Raw genomic sequence first — 13,213 nt, forward strand, 5'->3', positions numbered from 1 at the left:
TGTAAAGGTGCCAGAGTTCATACTCTATATTGCTTTTGCACCGTTAGTGCAAATGTCAACACAAGAGAAATGCAAATTATTGGTCTTATGGATCATGCTTTGAGAACACAGCTGCATAGTAATATTTGAAAACACAAATATAACATTGTTAGATAGTAGTAGAAATGTAGATACATTAGAGAAAAAGAAGTATTTAAGGACCAGGTCAGGATATAAATGCTTTGGCTGTCTGGGGCAGTGAGTTCACTATTGCATCATGCCAATTACTGCAACCATGGAAGTCACTTCATGGAAGGACATGGGACTTGAGCTGTACCTCATAGTTTCACAGTTTTTAAATAAAGGCTATAATAAACATTAGCAGAATTGATGCAAAACTATGATGAAGTAATGCAGTGAAAGTTTTTATTACATTTAGATATCATACTCTCCTGTAGCTTACCCTTACTTGAAGCATTGAACAGCCAATTAAGAATCTGTAACTATGTTCATTTATAACTTAAATGGTCTTAATAAACTCATTTGTATCCCTGATGCCTTAGCTTTGAAATGGTAAAATGAATTACTTACAGAATAGCTTCACCCCTGAGATGTTTATAATGTTGAAACACCCTTGGAATGTGATTTTAAAGGTATAAAATATTTAATTCTAGATTTTTTTTTTCCCTTAGACAAATACATGTCAACATCATATAATGATTCAGCCTGGCGAAAACAAATTCCTTTTTCAAAAACATATTCAAAAAGTGGAAAGATATATCCAGGTAACTATTTGTAAGTGTTTTTAACATATAATGCAATTCCAAAAATGAATAAGTTTTTAAGTGCAAGGAGTATTTTAGAAAACATGAAGATAAATAAAAATTTCAAGATATATATGCACACTTAATTACTTGGAGTTTAGTAGATATCTTGTCTACTAGTAATTTAATTTCACTGTTTTACTGTGTTCCTCTTTGTCTATTTTTCTGTGTTACCCAAAAACATTTTTATACAGTTCTTTCCTGGGCAACAAACAGTAATTGCAGCAATTATGTAATATGTTAAGATGCATTTTTTGCTGTGCTGCAAAGCAAATGTATAAAACTATTTCAACATAAGACATTAAAGCTTTGCTATATCTACCATAGCCAAATATTGCCTGGTACAGGCTGACAGGATATCCAAGATGAAATTTCTCAGCCAATAGGTTCTGAGGGACTGTGGTCTCCTCCTTGTGGAACCCTGTGCTCTAGGAGACTGGGGTTCCTTTGGGACCTCCTCAGGGTAGAGGTTTGTTGTATCCCTGACCTCAGGTTGTTCTTTTGCTGAACAGCTTGGTGTCTTTTTCCAGACTGTCCTGGGCTGGTTCGGTAGATATGGAAATCTACAGGGGATAAAATGCTTTCAATTACTTCTCAGACAACTGAACATTTTAGAAAAAGTTCCAGTTAGGGAACTCCCACTGACTACAACTGTGACTCAAGGCACAGATGTGTGTTATACGTTTATATACTGGGGATGACTGTTTTCCATTTTTCCCCCTTCTTTCCCAAATCATACTGTGCTGCGAGAGAACTCTGCTGCAGTGCTATTTAATTGATTATACTTTCTCTTAATTTTGTGTGAATTTTCACATGTGATAGCACTGAATTTGGGGGGTGGGGAAAGAGGTGAAGAGTTGATGAAAATCCTGGGTGAAACTTGAAATTGTTGAGCTCTATAGCCTTTTCTCCTATTGTCCTCTTATGGGTGAGGTGATATTTGGAGTATTAAGGGATGTGCTCCTCCCTTAGCTGTGTCGTAATGACTTCTCTTTTCTTTCAGTAGCCTTCTCCCCTCCCATCCCAGATAAACATGAATTATAGGAGGATTTGGGAAAGGAAGGGTCACTTCAGCACATAATACTTGTACCATCTATGTCTGGTACTAAATGGCTGTATTGCAGTTCCCAGATGCAATCTAGACAGAAAAGCTTTGATGAGAAATTTTTCAATGTTAAACCTGGGTTGGGGGAAGATAAGCCATGTCTAATATGAGAGGACTGGAGACAGCTTCTTGAGATTTTTCGAGTGCTAAGATTGCGTGGGAGGGCAGTTCACATTCCTGTGAGCCTCAAGCGGGAGAGAGTTCATGGGAGAGAGGACCAGTGGGTCCAAATGAAGTCTTCTGGCTGGGGTTAAAAGGATAAGCACCAGAAAGAGGCTCTTGTTGAGCCATATTGGGGTGGGTCGGTATTTAACTGTAATCTCGACAGATTGCTTCTGTCAGAGAGCCAAGGAGAAATTGAGCCAGCATCCACTGACCAAATCCTTGTTAATTAAACTATGATCTGAGGACTAGCTGCAATGGCATCACCTGGGAGCTTTTTTAAAATGTAGAATCTCCATCTCAGACCTGCTGAATAAGAATCTGCATTTTTAGCAACGTTCCCAGGTGGTTAAGATACACATTAAATTTCAAGAAATCTTAGACTGGGTATCTAGACCACCATTAAAGAAAAATAAGAGCCCAGCACAGGACCCACCCATGTCAGGACTGTTGCAATTATATTATCTTACTAACTCTCTCACAGCAACAACCATTCTCTCCTGTTCCACTTCCAGAAATTAGGATCAGTAGCACGGAGGTGGGGTACAGAGAAAACCCTGAGAAAAAATTTTAAATCTGAATGTGACTGAAATATAAAAGTGAGATGCCTAATAAATCACTGAATTGGACTAAATTTACATGCAGAGGAAGAATGAGGACTTAAGAAATTAGATTTTATAATGAAATAGATTGTTTTCTTATTTTCTTTTGATTGGGAAATGCATAACCTCAAAATGTTTATCTTTCCCAATTGTTGTCATCACCAGAATAGGAAGAGAAAGATTAGCTTATGTTTCTTCTTGCACATATTCCTGCAAGGTCACAGAGCAACATTTTCAACATTTCCCAGTGGACAGATGGACTGCTGGAGGAAAGGAGGCAGTAAACACAAGCTGCCATGAGTCTGTTCCTCTAGGGCACTGGCAGCCAAGGCCACAGAAGTGTAAATGGACAGGAGAAGCCTTTTGGAAAAATGTTATTGGATACTGTGGGGATAATGAAATAATAGAGGAGAATGCACATGTCTGTGGGAATTAGGGGCAGGAGCTGAAGGCAACTGGAGATGTCATTCTCATTGGTGACCTTCTCTTGAGGCCACATGTCCTTTGTAATAGGGATATTGCTGGTGCGAAGGAAGGTGCTTGTCTCCATATGACGGAGCCTTCGTTCTGTTCATTCTGCATGCCCCATAGGACAGCCTTACATACGGTGTCACTTCCATTCTTTTCCACCCCTCCATCCAAATGCAAAACATAGTAAGCATCAAAAAGAAGTGGACTATTTGAATGGCATTTTGAAAATTTATAAGTTAAAACAGTAAGATTAGTTTTTCTTTGTCTTTAGATTTATGGCAAGAAATTAGCAAAAGAAGAACAAAATATATGTGCACTAAACAAGAAAATAATTGAAATATTTTGCGTATTTTATTATTAGAGCCAAGAAGAAATGGGAGCAAGTAAACCTGGAGGTTGAGAGAAGAGAAAAATGAGAAAAAAGTGCCAGACATCATCTGATTTACAATCAAAAATGAAAATTCCAAGAATGAGATACTCAAGTACTCCATGCTACATAGTGGATAGCCAAAGATGATAAAAATGCAAATTCTGAAAATAAGATGCAGGAAGTACATTGTGCTCTTTCAAAACTGATAAAAATGCAAATTACCAACAGCTGCCAGTGTATTTATGTAGGTCTGGAATTCATTTCGTGCATTACTCCAAACATTTTAATAAAATTTAAAAGTTTGACATTTAAAATCATTCTTTAATTGTAAACCAAGTTAGATTGCACAGATTGAGAAGGAAAATTGTACCTTTGATTTCTGTTTTGCGATATTCTTTATGGAGGAAACCTCACTTCTTATTTCTTTACCTAAATTTTAAGCTGGGCCCTCAGCAATGATAACATATAAAGTATAAATAAATTGAACGAAGTCCCAGCTTTACAGTTTGGTGATGAATGTGTTAGAGGGATTCCAATAGAAATACACTTTAATGCATGGTAGAAAGAGACAAAGATGGGTTTATTACTCAGGGCAGTTGTTGAACAATGTTTTAATTGGCAGTTACAAAATCTGTCTGCTGAGGTTTGCTAGATTCAAACCGAAAAATAAACATTTTCCTACCATGAAAATAAAAATTATATGATTATATTGGAGTAAAGGACAAGCTTAAGAAAACAGTGAATGAATAACATGGTGTTCCAAATGTCTTAGTGATATTTTAAGGAATTAGTAACTCCAGAAGCATAAATATTTACAAGTGAAAGAGAGACATCATTTGAAAACTAATTTTGATTTCTTTTTGCCCTTTTTAGAATTGTGTTTTGAATAGTACTTGTAAATTTAATTTTTAAAATTGTCATCAAAATGAACCACCTGCGGGGACTGAAACAAAAACTTAAAAATTTATTCTTTAAACTGAAAAACACATTTGAAAGCAATATAAATAATTAACATTTAAAATGATGTAACATTTAAAATGATGTTTTTGTAACTTTGTAGTATTTATACTTCTGAGTTTATTAAAGCTTAGAAATTCACTAAGACTTTGGGAAGTCTCATATTTATATTTGCATGCATTTTATGGTTATTATCAGTTTTTTCAATATTTATTGGGGAAAGGAATCAGGGTTCTTAGAAATATTTTATTTTACAGTATCTTTATAATATGTGGAGTAATAAAGCCTAGTTTTTGGCTTCTGATGGTGCTGTGTGTACACACTTTCAAGAAAATGGGAATATAGGTATTTATTTTTGTCAAGGCAGCAGATAGAAATGAAAACTGTGGGCTGGGTGCAGTGGCTTATGCCTATAATTGGAGTACTTTGGGAGACCGAGGCAGGTGGATCTCTTGAGCTCAGGAGTTTGAGACCAGTCTTGGAAACATGGTGAAACCCCGTATCTACCAAAAATACAAGAATTAGCTGGGCGTGTTGGTGCATACCTGTGGTTCTAGCTACTTGGGAGGCTGGGGTGGGAAGATCACTTCAGCCTGGGAGGCAGAGGTTGCAATGAGCCAAGATTGTGCCACTACAATCCAGCCTGGGTGACACAGTGAGACCCTGTCTCAAAAAACAAAATAAATAAATAAATAAATAAATAAATAAAATGAAAACCGTGCCAGCAAAATATCTTGGTTAGATCGTTTTGAGAGGGATGTAAGAAAATAGCTGAGTTGACAGGCTGTCTAGATTGAAGCTGACAGGAGACACAATTCCATTTAATGAACAGATCTCTGTCCTTCTAAAACTTCAACTAGTTATGCAGAAGAAAAGTTCTAGGAAGACAATCCAAAAGACCTTCCTGAAGTACAAATTCTCAGTGTGTATCTTTATTGTATATTAAATGTTGAAGAATCAATGAGGAATGAGAAGAATCTGAAGGAAGTCCTGAGCGTGATTGTACCCGTGTTGTTCCTAAATATAAATGGAAATTTTTATTATGATAAGCTTTGTCTGAAGGATCACGTAGATGACAGCATTAGCCAACTCTGTTTGTGTGATTTAGGAAAAAGGCAATTGGTTTAAATGAGGGTAAACTACAAACCAGGGAGGAAGAACGTAGCAAACCTTAAAATAAGAATGTATAGGAGACAACAAAATAAGTAAACAACCAAAAAATCAGCTAGCAAAAACCTATGCTTGCTGATTCCTGAGCATGCAAATAGTGCATTTAAAGTTAAGTTTCACAATGCCAGTGGGTGGATAATTGCTTTTCTGTCACATCTAAAAGCTTTTGATACATTTCACCAGAGTTCCATGACTCTTCAACATGCAGCATTGATAAAAATGATAATAAAAGTAGCATCTATTAAATGCTTAGTATATTAATTGGCTAAGACTGCTGTAACAAAGTACCACAAATTGAGTGTCTTAAGCAACAGAAATTTATTTGTCTCACAGTTCTGGAGGCTAGAAGTCTGAAATCAAGGTGTTAGCAGGGTTGTTCTTTTCTGAGGGCTGTGAGAGAAGCATCTGTTCCAGGCCTCTCTCCTTGGCTTGTAGATTGCTGTCTTTTCCCTGTGTCTCTTCACATGATCGTCCTTCTATATATATCTCTGTGTCCAAATTTCCCCTTTTCACAGACACCAGTTATATTGTATTAGGGCCCATCCTAATGACCTCATTTGAACTTGTCTCTGTAAAGACCCTGTCTCCAAATAAGGTCACATTTTTAGGTAACAAGGATTAGAACTTCAACATATGAGTTTTGAGGGGGACATAGTTTTGAGTAGGTCTCAGACAAATTCACTGTTTATATTCCAGTCTCCCTATGCCTTTAAATCCTTTCATCTATAGTAAACAAAGGCAGATCTGGCATTTCTATCTCATTCACTCTTGGCCATGTTTTTGGCCCATGCTGAAGCCAACAAACCAAACAGAACTATCTCTTTCTTTCTATCTCTTCCTTTTTTTAAAATTCGAGACAGCATCTTGCTCTGTCACTCAGGCTTGAATGCAGTGGCAGGATCATGGCTCATTGCAGCCTTGGCCTTCTGAACTCAAGTGATCCTCCCACCTCCACCTCCTGAGTAGCTGGGACTACAGACATGTGCCGCCACACCTGGCTAATGTTGGCATTTTCTGTAGAGACAGATTTTCAATATGTTGCCCAAGCTGGTCTTGAACTTCTGGGCTCAAGAAATCTACCCATCTTGTCCTCCAAGACTTCTGGGATTACAGGTATGGGCCACCATGCTCAGCCAATTAGAGTTCCTTATAACTCCCCAAGTTGCCACATTAAATGTGGAATCTTTGCACAGTGGGTCTATATCAATAAATTTGGTTTGATCCAACTTTATTTTCTTCCCACCACTATTCACCACCTTTAGTATCCATTCTCAGATATATTCCCTGTATTTCAATCTGTATAAATTAGAAAACTCAAGTAGTTCTTTTGGAGTATAGCACACCTCCTCGTGGATCACACTTTATACCTCATCTTTAGGGGGTTCAGTCTAGTTATAGGTCTAGTATCAAAGAAGGATGGTGGGGTGGATCTTGAGGGGAATTAGCATCTTTTAAGGCAACTGTCAGGGTTAATCTCAGATGGAGGTGGAGAGGTTGCTTCTACTGGGAGTGGAGCTACTATTTTTAGTGGTGAAGAAGATTTAGAATGTCCTTATCTTTATCAGAGTCTTGCTAAATATCCCCATTTCAACTTTCAGGATCACATTCCTTCCCAGTCAATGTCCTCACTAGTTGACACCTCCTGCAAGCCTGGGAATTCTATTTGCATTGTAAGTTAACCACTTGCAAGAGGAAATCCTGGGTTTGGTTTTTCAGCAATTTCAGCCTCGTGGCTACAGGAAATAACTATTTCAGGGCAGGCATGTAACTTTCAGGTCATTTATGGAATGGAAATGACCTGAGCTGGAAATTCAAATCCTTGAGTTCATCTTTTTCTTTCTCCACTTTCTTCAGGGGTATTAGGGGCAAGCAGCAAAGCTCATTATACTTGTTAGTTTGACAAAAATTTTCAAAGGTATCATGAACATTTCAACAGATCCTTGCCTGTTATAAGTGGCTGATTAGGAGTTTCCAGTGGTAATATTTCGCCTATTTCTATTGCCACATCATGCCATGAACTAGTAATCTTCTCTCTACAACTGGAAATAGAGTTATTAGTGTGTTTAATCAGATTATAGAGCCAATTCCAGAAACCCCAGAACCGATTCAGAAAACTCATCCTTAGGATTATACTCCTCTAGAACTACACTTGGTATGAAAATCTGTATTAGTCAGCATTATCCAGAGAAATGCAACCAATAAGATGTGTGTACATGTATAGGAAGAAATTCTCTTTAAGAAATTGGCTTGTGAGATTGTGGAGGCTTAGTGAGTCTTAAATCTCATGGGGAAGGCCAGCAGGTGGGAGAATCAGAATATAGTTGTAGTTCAGGTCTGAAGGCAGTCTGCTGGAAACTTCCTTCTTGCTGGGGAGAAGTCAAGTCTTTTATTCTAATCAGTCCTTCAACTGACTGGTTAAGGCTCACCCACATTATGGAAGGTGAACTGCTTTACTCAAAGTCCACCAATTTAAATGTAAATCACATTCAAAATCACCCCCACAGAAACATCCAGAATAATGTTTGACTAAATATATGGGCATCATGGCTCAGGCAGGTTGGCACATAAAATTAATCATCACATTGGACCTGGATAATCCAGGGTATTTTCACTATATAAGGGCAGGTGGTTAGCAAACTTAGTTTTGTTTTGTCAAATAACCTAACGTATCCACAAGTTCTGGGGATCAGGATGTGGACATCTTTGGGGAGCCATTTTGTTCTGCCTAACATGACTACCTTTCATAGGCATAATAAAAATAGTTGTTACTATGTAGCAGAAACTATACTACATCAAATAACTCACTAAAAAATTAAATCTTCTCTTCACCTAAACAAACAATGAGATATGAAGAAGCCACCCTGGGCCACCTTGGACTAGAGATGTCAATCTTGGAGCCATTATGGTAAGTCTCCTCATCAAAGTTTCTTCCCCATTACCTTCCCTTTTCACTTCTGTAAGGGTGGTATAGATATGCTGTTTATCTTCGTATCTGTTACTCAAGCACACATCAAAATATACAACTTGTGAATACTACATTTAATTTTGAGTTTTCTGGCAACCAAGACAGGAAAGAAAACATAGTTATATCAGAAAGTTATACTAATGCTCCACAAAAGCCTTTTTTTTAAAGTACTACTTTTGAAATGAAACACATTTTGTGTAGATCTAACTGAAATTCATTCAATAAATGTTAAAAGAGCACCTTTGAGATCAAGCCCTCTGTTACCTGTTCCAGATACAAAGATAAATCAGGTCTTTCTCTCTAAATGCTTCTAATATAATGAGTGATGCAAACAAATGATTTAAGCACTTATGTGATGTACTGTGTGCCACAGTGGAAGTACAGAATAGATGCTGTGGGACTGTAAGAGAAGGCATATTTCACAGATACTTCACCTGACAGTCTTGCTTGGCATTGTGTGGTTTGCAAGATTTCTTAAACATTTCTTGCTGCTAACATTCCTCTATATGAGGAGTTGTGTCGACTTATCGTCCTGCATGTGGTGGTGGCCTGTCTGGACACTGGGACTACTGTAGGATAAAGGAGGAATTGTTAAATTTTAAGGAGCACTTCCTTTCCGGTTTAAAACAGAGAACTTGTGCTTATGTGTTCCTTAGAGAAATGTTGCAAAGAACATTAGTTTTAGAGTGAACTTTTCTACTTGGACACCCACCTGCATTCCATTATGTGATTATACTAAGCATAGTGATTAGCTTATTTATTCTCCCATTAGTCTATGAGTGTTTTCAAGAAAAGAACAATGTCTTTCCTTCTTTATATTTCTCACACCTGACATTTAATTGATACTTAATATTTATCGAGTGATCTAATACCTGTCACTGAAGTTTCTTTTCCTCGGATCAACCAGAACAGTCATTAGACATGTGGATAATTGCCATGAACCTTGTGTTTTGAGTGACTCGCACTGGCTAAGAACTCCTCAGTGCCATGGAGACATGCTCCTCCTTCTAGGGTATGCTCTAGAACCGGGGATGCTGAATTCCTCTGTTGTAATTACCCTGAGGTCATTTGCAGTGCTATATGAGCCTCTCCCCCAAAATAGTGCCTCAAAGGGTAAACCTTGCTATCAGATGGGTGGAGAAGGAGAAATTGTTTACAGGATGTTAAAGGAGGTGGAGAATGTGGGCTGTTCTGTCCATACATGTGCACAGGGTCTTGAGTCTTAGGACATATTATAGCAGGGAATGGGAGGAGAAACAGGATGCAATTCATTCCAGGAGCCTGAGGCTTTTCATGTTCTACTTCCTAGAGTAGAACTCTGAGTTGTACCAGGATTCTAAATATAAACCTGGTTTTCTAGAACATTATGTAGATATATTTGGTAGCTGTATTTGGTAGGTTTATTTATAACTTTAAAATATTTAGGTATATGGTGTATAAGTCTTCATATCTACTCTTGCCTGTGGCTCTGCAAATAATCCACTTAGCACACACAGGCAAAAGAGCAACATTTTCTGTCTAATTATCATTTTTTTTCCTGTCAGTTCTGTAACACTTGCAATTTTCACATGGATTGTTTCTTGTTTCCTTTATTATGCAAACTATAGACAGAGGGAGAAAGACTGGCTGTAACAAGAGTCTGTTTTTTGCCAGGGATTTGTCATCTTAGCAAAGGAGCTAGGCTGAGCAGAGAGGCTGTGTTAATTACATTTCTAGAGTATTTCAGATGGAGAATGGATCACACAAAAGTATAATTTCAAAATAATTTCTATTTTTTATTCTATACATCCCAGGTAATTTATGGGGTTATTGTTATATGAAATTGTTGTAGTTATTAAGGAAGCTTTGGGCAAAATCATTAGGTCTGTGTACCATTCTGCTAAAAGTAATGCATAGCGTTGTTCTTTGCTATTAACTAGAGAGTGATTTGGACAAGTAATTCAAACATGTTTAGTCTATAATCTCTAATATTGAAAATATGTAGAAAAATAGGCCTAAGATCTAGAATAAATTCATAATTTATACCTAGGGACAGGATAACATTCTCTTAAGTGATTATTTTTTCCTCAATAATTTCCATGCTACTTTCCTCTTATCACATTACTATTTGTTGTAAAAATAAGGTCTCTCTCTCTCTCTCTCTCACACACACACACACACTCACACACACAGACAGAGAGAGGGAGATAGATAGAAAAAACTTAGTGCCTGGCACATAATGACTAACTACCTGGTAACTTGTAGCTGATATGAAAAAAAACAATTGTAAAGAACGAAAATATGAGATTTCAGTTTCCAGAAGTATGGTAAACTATATATTCAGAGATTTTTTTTTCTGGACTAACACACCCAACTATGTCATATTTAGAAACAAAACAATATGCAACAAAAGCATTTTTTTCAGTGTATATCAGAACAGATTGGGGAGAAAAGGGATTGCCTCAGAGGCTAGAATGACAAAGAGAGAATCCAGAAGAGTAAGAAGAATTAGAGCTGGTGTTTGTCCTCAGGTATTTATACGTCTCTGCCATAGATTGTTAACTTCAATGGTCCATGAATAGGGGAATAAGAGACAAAGTTTAGGGCATGACCAGAGTTGGGGGTTACAGAATGCCGGGACCCATTAATGGTGGACTACAAAGGAGGGAACTAGAAAATGAATCCTTACTTTGCAGGCAGAGGCAGTGTTAGTATATATCTTCTTCTCCTAGCATTTCTAAAGATTCTAACATTTTCAGGTGAATTTTGAGCTTAATTCATATGATCAGGATGTCCTAACAAACTTCAAGCCTAAAATGTAGTATTAAGTGTCCTGAAATTGATCTTGCCTCCAGGTACCTGGATGAAGCAAAAGTAAATAATTTGTAGTTTCTGGCTTCTAAACTTAGACTTCAAGGAATCACCGAAGATAAGTTCCAAATAACTTAAACATATAACCCACCCTCCAGTACTAAACATATAGAAATAGCCATTGAGTCAAGAGTAGCAACAAATGACAGAATCAGACCTGCAAAAAGTAATTAAAAGGTAAAGAAGGCACTGAAAACATAAAGAATTGATAAAAGACTATTAACATTGACTAGAAATATTTGAAAATAAATCTTATAGAAAATTTAAAGTGAAAATAAAATAGTAGGAATAACATAGGTGTGATAATAAAAGATTGGGTAAAAAGATTAGATATGCTACTGAAAAGAGTACATGTTGAAGACTGTATTTGAATAAATTTGCCATCATGTATCACAGACTAAAAATGAAAAATAGAAAAGTAAAGAGAGACGGAGAATGGAGTAAGAGTGTCAACCTGTATCTTCTAGATAAGACAATAGAGAAAATGGGAAAGATATGATAAAGAAAATGGTTGTAAAAATTGTAAAAAACACCATCCTCAGACATAGAAAGCCCTGTGGATCAAAAAATAAAAAAGAAACAAACAGAAACCTTCATCTGCACTCTCTGTCTTTAAATAGCAGTACACCAAAAATATCATCTTAAGCAGGGAGAAAAGAGTTTAACTACAAAGAAAGAAATATTATGCTGATATTTACTCTCAAGAGCAACAAAGCCAGATAATAATGGAATAATCAATGCACTTAAATAATTAGCAATCTAAAGCCTGTAATCCCAGCACTTTGGGAGGCTGAGACGGGTGGATCACGAGGTCAGGTGATCGAGACCATCCTGGCTAACATGGTGAAACCCCGTCTCTACTAAAAAAAATACAAAAAAGCTAGCCGGGAGAGGTGGCGCACGCCTGTAGTCCCAGCTACTTGGGAGGCTGAGGCAGGAGAATGGCGTAAACCCAGGAGGCGGAGCTTGCAGTGAGCTGAGATCTGGCCACTGCACTCCAGCCTGGGCGACGGAGCGAGACTCCATCTCAAAAAAAAAAAATTACAATAATAATAATTCACAATCTAGAAAAATTCCCAGTCATTTTTCAAAAATTTAATAGAAATTAAAACCTGTAAGAAAAATCCAAACTGAGATTTTTTTTTTTTTTTTTTCCCAAATCAAAATCTAAAGTTACTGCTGAATTATATTCTTCTGGAAAAAGAAAAGTGATTTACAAAAATAATCTGAGAGGCATAGGGAATTGTTACCAATGAACATAGCATGTGGTTTAATTTAATAAAACAATAATTATATAAAGCAACAATAATACTTTCTAATTTGTAAGTTATAGAAAAACAAGGTAGAATTAAAATCTCAGACCATTTATATGCAAGTTATAACAATAGCTGACCAGAGTTAAGTCAACTTGAATTCTTTGCATAGATGAACATGCAAGGGTGTGTGGATTGTGCTGTATGCATTCAAGGGGAAATAGATCATAATCCAAACACAATGTGCTGCCTTGTAGCTATACACAGTGAGCCTGAAGGGTAAGATATAATTTTGATGTTGTTAAATTAGCCATGCATGCCAAAATTTATAGGATAACTGTAAGAAAACAGAAGTCATATCATATTACTGCTAAATTGGTAGAAAGAATAAAATGGAATAAAAAATAAAAAATAAAAGGTTGTATAAAAAGCACAAAATAAAGTAGCAAAAATAAAATGTATTAGTAACTATCATGTAACTGGGGCAAATTATAATGGGTAAATA

General features: G+C 36.7%; 1 protein-coding gene across 6 annotated transcripts in view; it reads left to right on the top strand.

The window, feature by feature from the left end:
- CUNH12orf50 (chromosome unknown C12orf50 homolog) overlaps window positions 1-3,815 on the top strand; it is a 46,919-nt gene extending 43,104 nt beyond the window's left edge. For all 6 annotated transcript variants that reach the window (XM_033221130.1, XM_033221129.1, XM_033221131.1 and 3 more), the window contains 2 exons: window positions 672-764; window positions 3,505-3,815. In XM_033221130.1, the coding sequence (XP_033077021.1) occupies window positions 672-764; window positions 3,505-3,530 (119 nt within the window). In that variant the 3' untranslated portion in view covers window positions 3,531-3,815. The remainder of the gene's footprint in view (window positions 1-671; window positions 765-3,504) is intronic.
- Window positions 3,816-13,213: the final 9,398 nt, after the last annotated feature.

The sequence above is a fragment of the Trachypithecus francoisi genome, unplaced genomic scaffold (genome assembly GCF_009764315.1).
Source record: "Trachypithecus francoisi isolate TF-2019V2 unplaced genomic scaffold, Tfra_2.0 Lachesis_group11, whole genome shotgun sequence".
NCBI lineage: Eukaryota > Metazoa > Chordata > Mammalia > Primates > Cercopithecidae > Trachypithecus > Trachypithecus francoisi.